General features: G+C 31.9%; 4 protein-coding genes across 5 annotated transcripts; 2 read left to right on the top strand and 2 right to left on the bottom strand.

The window, feature by feature from the left end:
• Nucleotides 1-63: 63 nt before the first annotated feature.
• On the top strand, nucleotides 64-2,815 carry LOC106713788 (protein FAM92A). Of its 2 annotated transcripts, XM_014506647.2 has the most exons (7): nucleotides 64-244; nucleotides 460-619; nucleotides 806-955; nucleotides 1,186-1,410; nucleotides 2,078-2,200; nucleotides 2,462-2,572; nucleotides 2,753-2,815. In XM_014506647.2, the coding sequence occupies exons 1-7, from the start codon at nucleotides 108-110 to the stop codon at nucleotides 2,801-2,803; spliced, it is 957 nt and encodes a 318-aa protein (XP_014362133.2). In that variant the 5' UTR covers nucleotides 64-107; the 3' UTR covers nucleotides 2,804-2,815. The 2 variants fall into 2 exon arrangements, with proteins under 2 accessions (XP_014362133.2, XP_014362135.2); XM_014506649.2 differs by lacking the exon at nucleotides 2,078-2,200.
• Nucleotides 2,816-4,249: 1,434 nt separating this feature from the next.
• Nucleotides 4,250-4,910, bottom strand: LOC106713767 (heat shock factor-binding protein 1). The gene is made up of 2 exons (XM_014506625.2): nucleotides 4,732-4,910; nucleotides 4,250-4,636 (listed from the first exon to the last, which is right to left on the bottom strand). The coding sequence occupies exons 1-2, from the start codon at nucleotides 4,828-4,830 to the stop codon at nucleotides 4,484-4,486; spliced, it is 252 nt and encodes an 83-aa protein (XP_014362111.1). The 5' UTR covers nucleotides 4,831-4,910; the 3' UTR covers nucleotides 4,250-4,483.
• Nucleotides 4,911-5,484: 574 nt separating this feature from the next.
• On the top strand, nucleotides 5,485-9,270 carry LOC106713751 (arf-GAP domain and FG repeat-containing protein 1). Its single transcript, XM_014506601.2, has 6 exons — nucleotides 5,485-5,693; nucleotides 5,772-6,272; nucleotides 6,347-6,492; nucleotides 6,952-7,017; nucleotides 7,091-7,221; nucleotides 9,157-9,270. Exons 1-6 carry the CDS (start codon nucleotides 5,530-5,532, stop codon nucleotides 9,202-9,204), a joined length of 1,056 nt encoding a protein of 351 aa, XP_014362087.2. The 5' UTR covers nucleotides 5,485-5,529; the 3' UTR covers nucleotides 9,205-9,270.
• A 1,469-nt stretch (nucleotides 9,271-10,739) lies between these two features.
• On the bottom strand, nucleotides 10,740-14,343 carry LOC106713740 (cell division cycle protein 23 homolog). The gene is made up of 7 exons (XM_014506588.2): nucleotides 13,749-14,343; nucleotides 13,328-13,676; nucleotides 12,751-12,930; nucleotides 12,302-12,466; nucleotides 11,754-12,000; nucleotides 11,429-11,615; nucleotides 10,740-11,178 (listed from the first exon to the last, which is right to left on the bottom strand). Exons 1-7 carry the CDS (start codon nucleotides 14,172-14,174, stop codon nucleotides 10,948-10,950), a joined length of 1,785 nt encoding a protein of 594 aa, XP_014362074.2. The 5' UTR covers nucleotides 14,175-14,343; the 3' UTR covers nucleotides 10,740-10,947.
• Nucleotides 14,344-14,365: the final 22 nt, after the last annotated feature.

The following is a 14,365-nucleotide window of genomic DNA, read 5'->3' as shown; positions in this document are numbered from 1 at the left end:
TCTGTGATGCCAAGTGAAAGTTTCCATGGCAACAGCTTTTATAAACACTGATTTTTTCAAAGTTAAAATAAATAATAAGATAGTAAGAAACAATAGTAAGTATAAATATGTTTAGAGGAGAAAATTCCCATTCTTTGAGTTATGAGCAGCAAGCAAAATTTATTCAAGACCGCATTACAAGCGTTGAAAAGAATTTTGGGGATTTATGTGTCGCGTTTGGAGATTACGCAAGGAAGACGGCAAGGTAAAAACTTTGTAAATCGATTGAAAAAACTAAGGCATTGAATTAAGAATTAAATAAAGAATAATTTCTATACCAAATTCAAAAAATTTCAACTTCTTTCTGTCCTTGATTTCAGCCTGAGCCTTATTAATTATCCTTTACAAAAATGGGTCTTTTTTATTTTATTTTTTCTATAAAATTTTTAATTATACCAATTGTTGATGCTTCTTTGATAGAGTGCGAGACATGGGCGACGAACTGGCTAAAGTTATAAAAGACTATGCCAACAATGAGATTGTTAACAAGTCTTTAAGTTCGGGTTTAGATAACTTATCTATTACTCTTACGGCGATCGAAGAATATCGGAATTGTGAAGTTCAACGTTTAGAAGCGAAGGTAATACGAACAACGTATTTTTTAGGGATCATTTTGTGATAAACATTAAGATGCCCTTAAATGTGAAAGAAACAGTATTACAACAGCAAATGTAACGTTTATGAAGTTAATAAATATCGTAGTATACCGCCTTAAACAGAACAACTTTTTACTTACATTAAAGTGTATAAACTAATGTAATTGTAGGTTGTCGGTGAGCTATGTCAATATGAAACAATTTGCAAACATGCTAGAGAGGAACTAAAGCACACTATGAACGTTAGAGAAAAGGAAATGGCGCGGAAGAAAGTTCTGGACAAAGCCAGGGAAAGACAACCATTTAATCGACAGCAAGTAGTAAGAATTAAGTAATAATAATATGGTAGATGAGACATGACGCACAACGAAATTCATTATGATCTAAAACGAAGACAAAAAAATACACAAACAATATCATTAAGGTATCATGATAACTTTTATACTTCAGAAATCTAACCCAGGAGCTATGCCATAGCCGTTCCTACAGAATCCGGTTTAGATATTCTATGGGTTTACGGAAATCTAAGAGAATGTTTTGTTTAATATAGACTTATGCAGAATCGGAACTAATAAAAGCGTCGGCTGAAATGTCTCGTACAGCTAAAGGTTTGAGTGAGCAGACGGAATTCTTCGAGCGACGTAAACTTCAGCAGCTCAAATCGCTTCTGTCGAACTTCGTAATGATAGAGATGACTTTCCATACGAAAGCCGTCGAGCTACTAACAGTGGCTTATCAGCAGATCGCTGATATTAACGACAGAGCTGATTTAGAGGTAATTAGGTTAATTATACATCTCTTCACAAATGTTTTAAATCAAATTTTTGATAAGAAATGTAATTCCAAGATAAGAAGATAAAATATTTATAAAGATTCAATTTATCGACGGGCTAATTGAGATGGGACTCAACCTATGGCGTGATTAAAAGTTAAGAAGCTTTTAGGGTTTATTGTCTCATTTTCATGTCATCATTTTCTAAAGTAAATTTATAAAAATCGTATATATGTAAACAATTTACATTATCTAATTTTTCTCAAGCTATTGGACACAGACCTTACACCAGAAGAACCAACGGTAAAATATATATTTATAAAAGAAACAGATGAGATATGCCAATAATTTTTGCATATCGATAGTTTCTCACCATACTTATAATGCGTGCACCATAACATAGACCACGCTTTGTATTCGATTAATATTTTACAGCAATGCTATTAAAATTTCATGTTCCTAAGATTTCTTATCACTGTTTCACGAAATAGATTTCATACATGCTGTTGTGATTTATTTTTTTAACTGCTATTTGGCTTAACAGTTAAAAGATTTCGTTTGCTTTTGCCTAATATGTGACGTGATAAAAATGTTGCATTTCTTTTAGTTCATAATTTTAGAGAGATTACTATTTAAATTCATTTATCATAGCACAAGCATGTTTTCCTAGAATTTCAAGAGAAAACTAAGATCTCCCGAAAAACAAGTGAGCGCGGGAATATCAGCGAGATCTTTGTCACTGGCTACACTGATGAATCCACAATCGCCGATCAAAGATAACAGTGACACGGCGGTAAATGTTTAAAATTTCACCGAATTTAATTGCACCAAAGTCTAGCTATACACTTATAATTAAAACTATATATTTCAGACTAGAGTATATTTTTTTATTTCGCGTCTTTTCTTAGTGTTGCGTAATTCTCATAATGCGTCATCTCGATAAGCATTTTATCGCTCATGAACATCGTCAGAAAAGTGGTATGGTCTTTTTACCTAAGCTATTAAAACTATTGTGACGTATCGAATCGAAACAACATAAAAAATAACATTTCAGAGCTTGGGGAGACTAAGGTCGCCAGATAAGAGTGCCGCAGTCGGAAAGCAACGATCTGGGTCTCTTGCTGCTTTGATGAATCAGTCTTCGTCCAAAGACGAAGAAACGACGGTAATGCCAATACGTAATTTTGTTCTGAAAGTGATATTATAAATTACCTATAAGTTATGACATTATAAATATTATCTTCGTAAAGTCTAATATAGTCGTCCTCTACAGGACGTAGGCCTCCCCATTGATCACCACAAAGATCGGTCGAATGCTGTCTAATAAATATTATTTAATTTTCAGGACTCAGAATCAGATGAAGAGGAATCATCGGAAGAAACTGAATCGCGTTAATTAATTCTTAAACAATTTGTTCTATTACATTTATGTTCTTTAACATAAGCATTGATTGTATGTTAAATAAAAGTTTTGTGCTCTAGTTTGTTACTTATTAATTTTAAAAATCATGGCATTTTGTTCCAACGTACAGAAAAAGTATTTCCCCTTACTAGACGTCTCGTCCCTCGCCGCGTCCAATTCCTCTTCCCATTCTAACCTTCTTAGGAAAAGGTGGGAAAGGGAAAAGGATTGAACTTTGTCGAGAGGACATTGTCTGATTTTTTTCAGTCACAAATATGTTGACAATCGCGAATACATTTACAGGCTGTTACTATAAATATCTTTGCATGTTTTATATCAGTTTCGATTCATATTTATTGACATACAATATTTGTTCCCCTCATATTGTACCAGCTTGTATCAGGAACTAATAATCAAAATCAATACTCACCCTTCCGAAACACAACCCAAAAAATCTTACTTATATTATAAATGCGAATGTTTAGATGGATGGATGGATGTTTGTTTGTAGGTGTTCCCGAAACAAATTTTAAAGAAATTTGGCATAGATGTAGAGCACAGTCTGGAAAAACACATAGGCTATTTATTAGTTTTTTTTTAATTCCGCGTAGACGGAGTCGTGGGTGACAGCTAGTATAAAGTAAAAATTTCACATTTCGCACACATGATGTTTTTGCGACCGATTTTGACCACGCTTTCACTGGAAGCTCGCTGATGTATGCAGGAATATTATAGGCTGTAACCTAGTGACATATTACAGAAAAATATGGGAATAATTTCTTTACGTATTATTGGAAAGCAGATTTTTTATATATTCTTAGGTTAGACTATACTTTTTGACGCTGACTATGTCACGGGCGATCGCTAGTCTTAAAAAAATAAAACCAAATATATATGAAATAACTTTAATTACAAATCAATCATGTTACAAAGTATATTGATTTATTCCACAATTCTTAAGTATATATGCACTATAAGATGGATACTATGCAGAAACTAATAGTGCAAATCCATATATTTTTAATACATACATACATACATGCATTAACATATTAATATCTCTAATGAGAAAAAATTTAAAATTACTACAACAGTTTTGTGCATGAAAAGTTATTCTATGCAATTATAGGTTATAATAAAAACCGAATTCTTAATTTTTTTATAGGAGAAGGGGTTCAAACAAGCAATGGACCACCTAAAACGTTTACCACTAAGATTATATATTATCTAATGATATCGCTTTTTTCTCATAACATAATACCTGAACCATTAATGGTTTTTGCTGTCAGCTTTTACAACTACATGAGGTACACTCATAATTGGTTTAAGCAAAAGTTTCAGTATAATAAGATATCATACATAAAATTAGTATTTTTTTTTTTAATTAGATTTTTCGATCTTTTCAAAGTAAACAACAACTAGTGTTTAAAGGATGCTACATACATAATTAATTTATAAAAGTTAACATTACTTTATTTTCTTATAGTGAAAAATCTAGTTGTTTCTACCACATAGCATTGCTCTGTATTACAAATGAATTATTTGTTTAACTAGTTCAATAGCTATGCAAAAAGATTGTGTGTTTTCATTTTTTATGTATATGATTTAAAATCCAGGCACAAGGTATCTTTGGATGTAACATATATAACTACACTAGCTGTAGATTTTACGGTACTACTTCTCATTTTCAACTCCAGCTTGAGTCATAAGATCAGTGATATTTTTCTCCAATTCATCAACTCTGGTGCCCATTTCATCTATTCTGTTTATTATTTGATCTGACATGCTTTGGAACTTATCCTGCATAGTTTGCAGCAGTGTCTGAACCTGAAAATGATATAATAATTTTTGTAAATGTCTCAAAATTAAGCTAAGGTGGATACAAAGTACTTAGTGATATGTTTGGCTTAAAAACTACTTACATACTGTGTAACCTCTTGCATGTTTTTAGGATCATTTGCTGGTGTGGTATAAGTGTTTTCTACATCTGAAGGAATTGAGTCAGGATTGTTTTCTGCCATTTTGAAGCCTAACTTTTTCACACTTATTACAAATATATGATGTTAAATCAAATTGCAAATTAACTTATTTATGGTGTAACCAAGTATGGTGTGTACCAAGTAACATTGAACAAAGAACTATTATTTATTTATTACTTGATCGGCGGTCTGATGAGTTTACTGTTGCTGATTCCTAAAAACTTTATACCACTTGTAAGAAAACGTTTGTATTGGAACAAAGTCAACCTATATAGAGTATTTCTCAAATGTCTAATGTTAAAGGCTGATAAATCACTAAAGTTGCCGAGTAACAACGCAAACGCAATGAATTGAAAAGCCAATACAATTTACAAAACTAATTCAAGTTCGACCAGTTGACAATTGACGACAACTGACACCTAGGCAACTTGACAGGTTACTGCTCAGAAACTGACATTTTTAAATCTACCGTTGTTTGATTTTCTAAGATTACTTTTCACTTATCACTAGAGCTATGTTAGTATTTAAAAGTTTAACAAATTAAAGTGAACAAAACTTTTCGACCAATAATTTTTAAATGTTTTACCTTACCGCTATATTTCAAACGACTAAAACTAAATGTTTGTCTATGTCACTAGAACTTTGACATCTCTTTGACATCAGAAATGACAGCTTACATTCATAGACAAAGAAAAAGGCATCGCCAAAGAATACGTAAATAAAATTTATACATAACGAAAAATGGCTGCGAGCCGTCGGAAGCAAGACGATAGAAATTTGGAAATTTTGCGTGAACTTATATCTCTAAATGGAAATAAATATTGCTTAGATTGTAATCAAAGAGGACCTACCTACGTTAACACTACAATTGGTTCCTTTGTCTGTTCAAAATGTTCGGGAATGTTGTAAGTATAACTTCTGCGTTATATGATCAAATGAGAACAACAAACAATAAGTTTTTAGTATTGTATTATAAATTTCAGGCGTGGTCTTACACCTCCTCATCGCGTGAAGTCGATCTCAATGGCCACGTTTACACCGGAAGAGATAGAATTCATAAAAGCAAGAGGGAACGATTACTGTAGACGCGTGTGGTTAGGTCTATACGATGGAGAAAGTGTTAACTTTAACGACGAACAAAGCGTTAAAGATTTTATGTCTGATAAATATGAAAAGAAGCGTTACTATCTCGACTCCCCACTTAATAATCCCCCTATTACTAATGGTAGTTCGTCTTTAAAAAATAAAACTAAAGTGAAGTCGATCGGCGGCGCATCCATAACGGCACCTTTGATATCAATATCTCCGCAAACTTCGAAAAACAGTAATAATAATGTAATGGTGAGCATGGCTAAAGTAGTTAGTACACCAGCTAATGACACCAGTCAAAAATTGGCAAGACCAGTTAACAATTTCTCGCAGCCAATTCCATCGGTTATAACCGCTCCTATCCCCACACCGCCGGTCTCGGCGCCAGTCACTGAGTGAGTAATAATTAAATTATCTTAGTTTTTTGTGTTATATATTTATAAATGTAAAAAATAATTAATTGTTTCAGTTTTCCTGTTGACTTCACTACAGCAAATATTTACAACAGTTCTCAATTTAATAATAATGTGAATGATAATTTTTTCAACAATCCGTCCACTACTTTATCTAATTTTAATGCTTTTAATTCAAACACTACAAGTACCACTAATCCAAGTAAGTAATCATACATATATAAAGTAGCATATTTATAAATTAAATCTTGAATATTATTTACATCTATATATAAAAGAAAGTCGTGTTAGTTACACTATTTATAACTCAAGAACGGCTGAATCGATTTGACTGAAAATTGGTGGGCAGGTAGCTTAGAACCAGGAAACGGACATAGAATTTTTACCCCGTCTTCTATTTTTTATTCCGCGCGGACGGAGTTGCGGGTAAAAGCTAGTTTTATATATACATTAATGGTTTTTTATAGAAAATAGAAAAAAATAGTTTATGCTTTTGAACATGGATAAGCGAGACTGCAAAAGACCGGAGTATTTTTCTTGCTTATAGAAGTTTCTCTCTAACTTGTAACTGAACATGGACACTTGCATATAGTGGTTACTCGCTTATCCAGGTTAATTATATAGTGTTAATTGATGGTAAGAAATTCTATGTTATTTACAGATGACAGGTATGCTGCCCTAGCGGACTTAGACTTAGCTTTAAGACAGCAGAAAATGAAAAATATGGGTAGGTGTTGCTATTTAAAAATTAAATACAAATGTTACTGAAATAATTACTATACAAAACTTTATATTTTCAGAAGAAAGTAATAATATGAATAATAAGAATCCATTCCAAAGCACAACAACCAATGATTTGTTCTCTAATAAAAATCCATTTTTCAATGGTGGATGGTCTTCTACACCCCCTGTACCAGTTAATCCGTTCATGGTAAGTTAATTAAAAATACTATTATCTTACATATCAAAACAGTTTTTAGAGAAAACATGCTCCTGAGTAAAATGTTGGCAGCCCTCCTTAGTCATATTATGTCAAGGTTTTTCTTATAATTCTGCTGTATCTTCAAAAGCAAAGAAGAATGTAACATCTCAGAATAATTGTGACCTAAGTGATAGTTAAAATTAAGTATGTATCTATTAAATGGCATCACTATTTAATTAATAGTACATTAAAATACATTAATCATCATCTAGACTCAAAATTTTGTAGGTTAAAATTACGATGTGTTACGAATGTAGTAAATATGTGTTCAACATATGAGCGTCGGTTGCTCAGGGGTTAAGCACTTGACTTGCAATCTGCAGGTCCTGGGTTCGAATCCCGCCATGTACCAATGTGTTTTTCGATTTACGATTTACATATATACATTTATCCGACGTTCTTACGGTGAAGGAAAACATCGTGATGCAAAGGGTAGGCTCCGAGCCCCTCGGTGGGGACGATAATGACCTGATGATGTGTTCAACACATTGAGAATGACTAATGTAAAAAAAATATTTCTGGTTTATGTTAAATGATTAAATCTTTATGGTTCAGTTCAGTTCAATGGGACTATAACCTGCTCCATATTTCTCACAAAACTGAAAATAATATAATGTTATTGTTTAAATCAATTCATTTCTAACTAAACACAATTTTTTAACAAAACATCATAAACAATAGAGCTCCATTTCAATACAAGTATGTTAGTGGAAAAAAAATCACAATCTCACAGAATACTTGTGTGAAGTAAACATATTTCAACCAATCCATGTTTCACAAAACATATTTCAAAAGAAGTACATTTGTTACAAGGCCTTTTAAGAGATAACTAACTTTTTGTGAGGTGGATAGAAAGATAGATTTCAAATGTTTAATCTTGATGACTGTTGTACAAAATCTCCATCCCCTTACACCCTCTACCTTTTGGTCATGGATAAGGAAGATTTTGTTGCATAACTATGACTGAGTCTTTGTGCAGAAGATGAGCAAAGTTAATAATTTAAAATATATATTTTAAATTATCTTATATATCAAATTCTCGTGTCACAATGTTCGTTCCCGTACTCCTCCGAAACGGTTTGACCGATTCTCATGAAACTTTGTGAGCATATTGAGTAGGTCTGAGAATCGGCCAACATCTATTTTTCATACCCCTGTTAAGTTTTTTTTAACTGTGTGCGGACGGAGTCGCGGGCGACAGCTAATATACTATATAGTTACTAATTTAGAATACAGTATACTATATTGGTACTATGCAGTAATATAATATTCAGCCAGTCTAAAGTTTTGGTGGACGAATAATTAAATGTATGAATGCAGCATAACTAAAATAGATACAGTACAATAACTATGTACCACCACTCTATGTTGATAACACAGGAAGTTAGTCTGGCTAGTGATGATAACAGTTTTATTATGCTTTTTGTTTCCTTCTGAGTCATACATGACAAAGAAATTTATAATATAAATATTTTTATTTCATATGTACAATATATTATGAATCAGTTGTTAAATTGTAGATAAGATATTAAATTTTAATATGGACAAAGTTATAGTACATATAATTTAGGGAAACCCACAACAATATAACTAATCTCGTTAAAAACGGTTATTACTGTTATGGTTTACATTGTACATCATAAATTATCATTCACAATATATTTTGTTATTTAAAAATATCCAAATTTATTGTAAACAAGTGGTCTTCCATTGGTTGATTATATTATTAAAAAATTCGACCAATGGACGACCCGCTGATGCACTTCTTCGTCCGCACTGACTGTAAATGTGACAAATTTCTCATTCATCCAGTCGTGCAATTTCTGAAAAAGTGGTCTAAACCTTTAGCTCTATTAATTTTAAATGTATAATATTTCTTTTCAGCCAACAAGCAACCCAACATTTGGTAATTCCAAAAACCCGTTTCTTTGATGAGTCATTGACATTAAATCATTTAAGAACAAATAAAATAGAAAGCACAAATCAAGCTACAAATTTAATATGGTTAAATTTTTTTTAAAACAAAATATAGCAATTATTTATAAATATATTTACACTGCAATAGTATTAACATGCTTATTATGGTTGTAAAAAAAGTGCCTAAATCTGCCTTAAATGTTGTAATATGAGATTTCTCATATAGAGATTATTTAGAAAAGAGCTCTAGAAGTGATTATTGAGTATTTCTATGTATGAAGACTAAAGATACTGTTAGCTTTATTATTTATAGTATTTAATGAAAACTTCGAGTCAGTTGTAATTATAAAATTGGCGATCTTGTATAATAATGTAAAATAAAAGGATGTGAAATGTTTACTAAATATTAGATGTGGCACAAATTAGTTGAAATGAGCTCACTAGAATATTCATTTCATTAATACTGCATATGTTTTACCATGACAAAAGCGTATTTGAACAATTGCAAATTTTATCACTTTAAAATTTACTCAACGGGTAATGAAAAAAAATAGATTTATATATGCCTTAATCTGATAAAGTTTACAGTTAGCCACAGAAAAATCTATCTGTATTCTTAAAAACTATACAAATTATTGTTACCCTAAAACTTAATATGTGCCTTATTTGTATATTGGAATGTTATTGAAAATAAATTAAGTCAGTTATATTTGGACTGAACGCTTTAGAATACATTGTCATACTCCAAGTCATTAGTAAGTCTTAGCATGCAATTGTCTATCAATAGACATGATGTATGAATAATTATCAAGATTTAACGAGGCTAGATCTACTGTTATATTGTAAAAGTTGGAAATATGTATTTCATATAGAAATTTGTAATTAATATTTATTAATATTAGTTAATTTCATATTTCGTATCTGCCTTACTAATAATAGCAAATGTTTTAACAAAGCTTTTGTTTTAACTGTGTAAACACTTAACGACACATGGATCAAATATTCTCTTTTTTTTTAGAAAATTGTAGTTATTTTGATATTTTATTGATGTTTTTTTTTTCATGAAATAAGCTCTCAAATGAATGTGTTTCATCTGTGATTGTAATCAATAATTTTATTTGCAATGAGCTAACTCGAACAATTTTTTTTTTATTATTATTAATCAATGCACTTGACTATTTATTTAATTTTAATGTAATTATTTTTTACTATTCGAGCACCAAGATCTGTTAATTTGTTTAAATTTGTAAAAAATAAAACAATATAATTTTTTTAACTTGGCGTTTTATTTGTACTTTACATAAAGACTTCGCAAAACACAGCCGACTCATGAAATACTTTCGGTGCTGCTTAATAATAGTATAAATACTAAAGTTTATTGGTATGGATGGATCAATTGATATTTGTTAAGGTATCTCCAAAACGGCTCAACCAATCTCGATAAAATTTGGTATGAATGTAGAACATGGTCTGGACATAGGCTATTAAATTTTTATTTAATTCCGCGCCGACGGGATCTAACTAGTACTAAATAAAAAGCAATCTCTTCATACAATATCTATTTTCATTTTAATTTTTAAATGAACAATTTTACACATACAATTACATACATCCCAGTGAAGTAGACAGCATCTATTTTACAGCAGTTTTAGATTACTGAAAATGCCCATGACAATATTCTGTAATCACAATCAGAAACTTATAACATTTTGGTATATAATGTCCCTTTTACATTTTACTTTTCCTTATACTTGTATGTCACATTTTATATTTACTACTCTTCTTTGAGTACATCGGTGTTGAGAAGTTATCAGGCGCTGTGTTGGGGCTGGGGAATGGAGTCTTTGACGCGTCGTGACTTATCGATGAAGTAGATATATTTTTGATAGCATCCGGTAAGTCTTCAGGCAAGTTAGCACATTGAGAAGATGAAGCGGACAATCGCTTCTCAGATATGGCTTTTAAGATATTTTTACCGGCTTCTTTGGTCTGAAAAAAAAAAGAATAATATTGAAGAACTTGATCTAATATTTTTAGGCCACATCCAAAGCTTTGTATTCTTGAGAATAAACATGCATCTACTGATTGCTTTTCTTTCATAATAATATTACCACTAAAGCCAAATTTGTGAAACATTCTATATTGCATAGAAATAGAACTTTCAGCAACTGAACCCGCTTATTTTAGGCAAGAGGAATCCGGTCATCCCAGGTGACCCCAGTACAAGAATATTTCTTACGCTCTCGTGCTCAAGACATTTATAGGCGTAGTGCGCGGCATGGTCGAGTAGGGCGAAGCGCAAGTAGTACTGCGCGAGGTAGCGCTGTGCCGGAGGTAGCTCCTTGCTACCCGCATTGCCGGGCTCCTGGCACGCCGCAGTGTACGCCGCTGCCGCACTATTTGGCATGTTAGACTTCTCGTATAATCTACAACAAAATAAGTTATAATTTTTCAAAATACAAATAATCAGCTCACATACGTCATTGGGAGCCTATTCTTAGAAAATTTACAATTATTTCTCAAATTAATCATGTCAAAAGTTTAGGATTTAGTTTTAAACTTACTTGGCCAATTTAAACAAAGCCATGCCCTCAATATCACCCGTACTGTGAGCTTTATAGTAACATTTGAGAGCATTGGGTATCTTTTCCATTTTCTCATAAGCCTCTCCGAGTGATACCAACATTCTGGAATCATCAGGCTTCAATTGTGCTGCTCTTGAGTAGTAATATATACAGTAGCCGTTTAATCCTAAAATTTCATACGCTTGACCTAGTCCATTCCATGCTCTGTAGTCATTTCTATTAACATCTGTAAAAAAGAGAAAAAAGAGGTAATATTAATGAAATTTCTAAATATTACTTTTTATGCAATATTTTGTGGACAACCATTGAACCTGGATAACGTATGTAAACGAAAGTCTAGTCCCAATGTACAATCTCTATAAGCGAGAAAAATATTGCGGTTCTTTGGGTTCTCGCTAATCCAGATTTGACTATATGTTTAAATAAAATATTTCACTTTAAACAATGATATTAAAACACAATAAGCAGATTAATTAAATGTAGTTAAATGTTCATATATATAGGAAAAAGTAACAAATATTGCATACCAATTGCTTGTCTATAGCACTGAATAGCGGCATTAGAGTTTTGCAATTCAATAAACTCATGCCCCATTAGTATCCAAGCTGAAAGATATTGTGGGTCTAAAGATAGAGCCCTTTGGAAGTATACAACTGCCTTTTGATGTTCACTTCTCAGACTGTAATAGTTACCTATAATAAAAAATAATTAATAAAATTTACAAATTAACAAACAATAGAATTGATAATGTTTCTTTGAATAAATTAAAAATTATTGTAGAAATTCGTAATTCATCTCAATTAGTTATTATTATGGAAACAAATTATAAAAAAATAGTTACTCCTATTTTTTATAGGAAAAAGGGCCCAATGAGGAGTTGGTTGTGTAATGTTGGGATGAGGCACCCATGGACAAGTGACGAGAAGAACCACAGATCTAATAGTTTGAATAGTTAATGTTTTGGTTTAAAACTTACCAATAACACAACATGTTTCTACTCTGTATTTATCAATGGAGACAGCTTTTTGTGCTAATTTTGCCAGTTCCATGCGCTTCTCTTTCAAATATAACAAGTGAGAGTAAACATCCCAGTTGTCGAGCCGGTATGGATCATTCTGATAAAGTTCACCGAATAATGCCAATGCTGAATCAACATCTAGAAAAAAAACAAGAAATAACAATTTTCAAATAGAATACAAAAAGACAAGGCTTGTACTATTTTAGATAGGAACCAGAAAAAGCTGTCAAGAAAACATGCGAATTGTTAAACAGTATTACTTTTCACAAAGTTACATTACATTCCTCAGAATAAATCTAATATATAAAATTCTCGTGTCACAGTTTTCGTTCCCGTACTCCTCCGAAACGGCTTGACCGATTCTCATGACATTTTGTGAGCATATTCAGTAGATCTGAGAATCGGCCAACATCTATTTTTCATATTTTTTTTTTAACTGCGCGCGGACGGAATCGCGTGCGACAGCTAGTTTTTTATATTTCTTTAAAAACACTAGTTACCAATATACTTATTTTTAAATTTAAGTGAAATTTACCTCTTCTGTCATGATGTGCTATTGCCATTTGTGCTGTCACATATGTGCTTTTGTTAAACCCAGCATTTGCTAAACCAATATATGCTTCTAAAGCCTGTTCTGACAACTTTAACTCAACAAATGCATGAGCTGCAAAAAAATACATCATCCAATGTTTCGGCAGCTGTAAGGAATCCAGTGCTTCATACTCATTTGCCAAACCAGCAAGTTCCACCCAGGCAGCCCAAAGTGTTGGTACCGCAGCCACTGCAGATTGTAGAACTGAGACTGCTTGACTTCTAAGGTCTAATTTCTTTAAAATAACTCCTTCTAAGTAAAGCAGGTAACCATCTAAACTGCTATGATTTGCCTAAAAGATAACAAAAAATATAAACATTGAATACTATCAACAAATCAATTAAAAAGTATTTCATTTCTTTACCTTAAAAAAGGATAGTAAATCTAACAACACTTGTGTTGACTCTGAATTATCTGGACCTACATCTGTAGAGTTGTCTAGTCTTTTCTTCTCACTAGACATGTATTGAGAGTATCTGAATAAAAATACACATTTAGGACTGTTACAATTTTCCAAAAAGTGAGCACTTCTATCATACTCTTGGCAATCGAAATAGCTTTTTGCTAACAAATAGGTCTCACGCTCATCTGGGAGTATACCATCGTCGTAATTTGATTGTATGTTATTTATTTTATGATCCTTTAACGCGTAATTTAATTCTGACAGCCATTTAACAGTTTGTGTTAGCCCACGGTCGCTACATTCACGTATACCGTGAATAATATCTATTCTAACTTGATTCAGATCTATTTGAATATCATCTTTTGAATTTATGAAAGGCTGCTGCATTTTGAATTTGTATTATGGTGTATGAGATTGATATGTGAGAAACACTTCTAGTTTCTTCATATATTCTTCAAGATCCTCGCGTTACAATTATTAATCAATTAATATTATGTTTTACGATCTTATTAATCGGGGAATCTTTCTTTTTTGTAATTTTTAAAACATAACTGAACTGACATTAACAAATGATCTGT

Source organism: Papilio machaon, chromosome 1 (assembly GCF_912999745.1).
Source record: "Papilio machaon chromosome 1, ilPapMach1.1, whole genome shotgun sequence".
Classification (NCBI taxonomy): Eukaryota; Metazoa; Arthropoda; class Insecta; order Lepidoptera; family Papilionidae; genus Papilio; species Papilio machaon.
Note: the sequence above shows the minus strand (reverse complement) of the source record. Positions and strands in the feature narration are given on the sequence as shown.

Coding starts and splice junctions, on each gene's coding strand:
- LOC106713788 (XM_014506647.2), top strand. CDS start 108: ATGTTTAGAGGAGAAAATTCCCATTCTTTGAGTTATGAGCAGCAAGCA. Junction 620..805: donor TTCAACGTTTAGAAGCGAAG/GTAATACGAACA, acceptor ATGTAATTGTAG/GTTGTCGGTGAGCTATGTCA. Junction 956..1,185: donor CATTTAATCGACAGCAAGTA/GTAAGAATTAAG, acceptor TGTTTAATATAG/ACTTATGCAGAATCGGAACT.
- LOC106713767 (XM_014506625.2), bottom strand. CDS start 4,830: ATGGCAGAAAACAATCCTGACTCAATTCCTTCAGATGTAGAAAACACT. Junction 4,637..4,731: donor TGCAAGAGGTTACACAGTAT/GTAAGTAGTTTT, acceptor TATCATTTTCAG/GTTCAGACACTGCTGCAAAC.
- LOC106713751 (XM_014506601.2), top strand. CDS start 5,530: ATGGCTGCGAGCCGTCGGAAGCAAGACGATAGAAATTTGGAAATTTTG. Junction 6,273..6,346: donor GTCTCGGCGCCAGTCACTGA/GTGAGTAATAAT, acceptor TAATTGTTTCAG/TTTTCCTGTTGACTTCACTA. Junction 6,493..6,951: donor TACAAGTACCACTAATCCAA/GTAAGTAATCAT, acceptor TGTTATTTACAG/ATGACAGGTATGCTGCCCTA.
- LOC106713740 (XM_014506588.2), bottom strand. CDS start 14,174: ATGCAGCAGCCTTTCATAAATTCAAAAGATGATATTCAAATAGATCTG. Junction 12,931..13,327: donor AGCACATCATGACAGAAGAG/GTAAATTTCACT, acceptor TTTTTTTTCTAG/ATGTTGATTCAGCATTGGCA. Junction 12,467..12,750: donor AGAAACATGTTGTGTTATTG/GTAAGTTTTAAA, acceptor TTTTTATTATAG/GTAACTATTACAGTCTGAGA.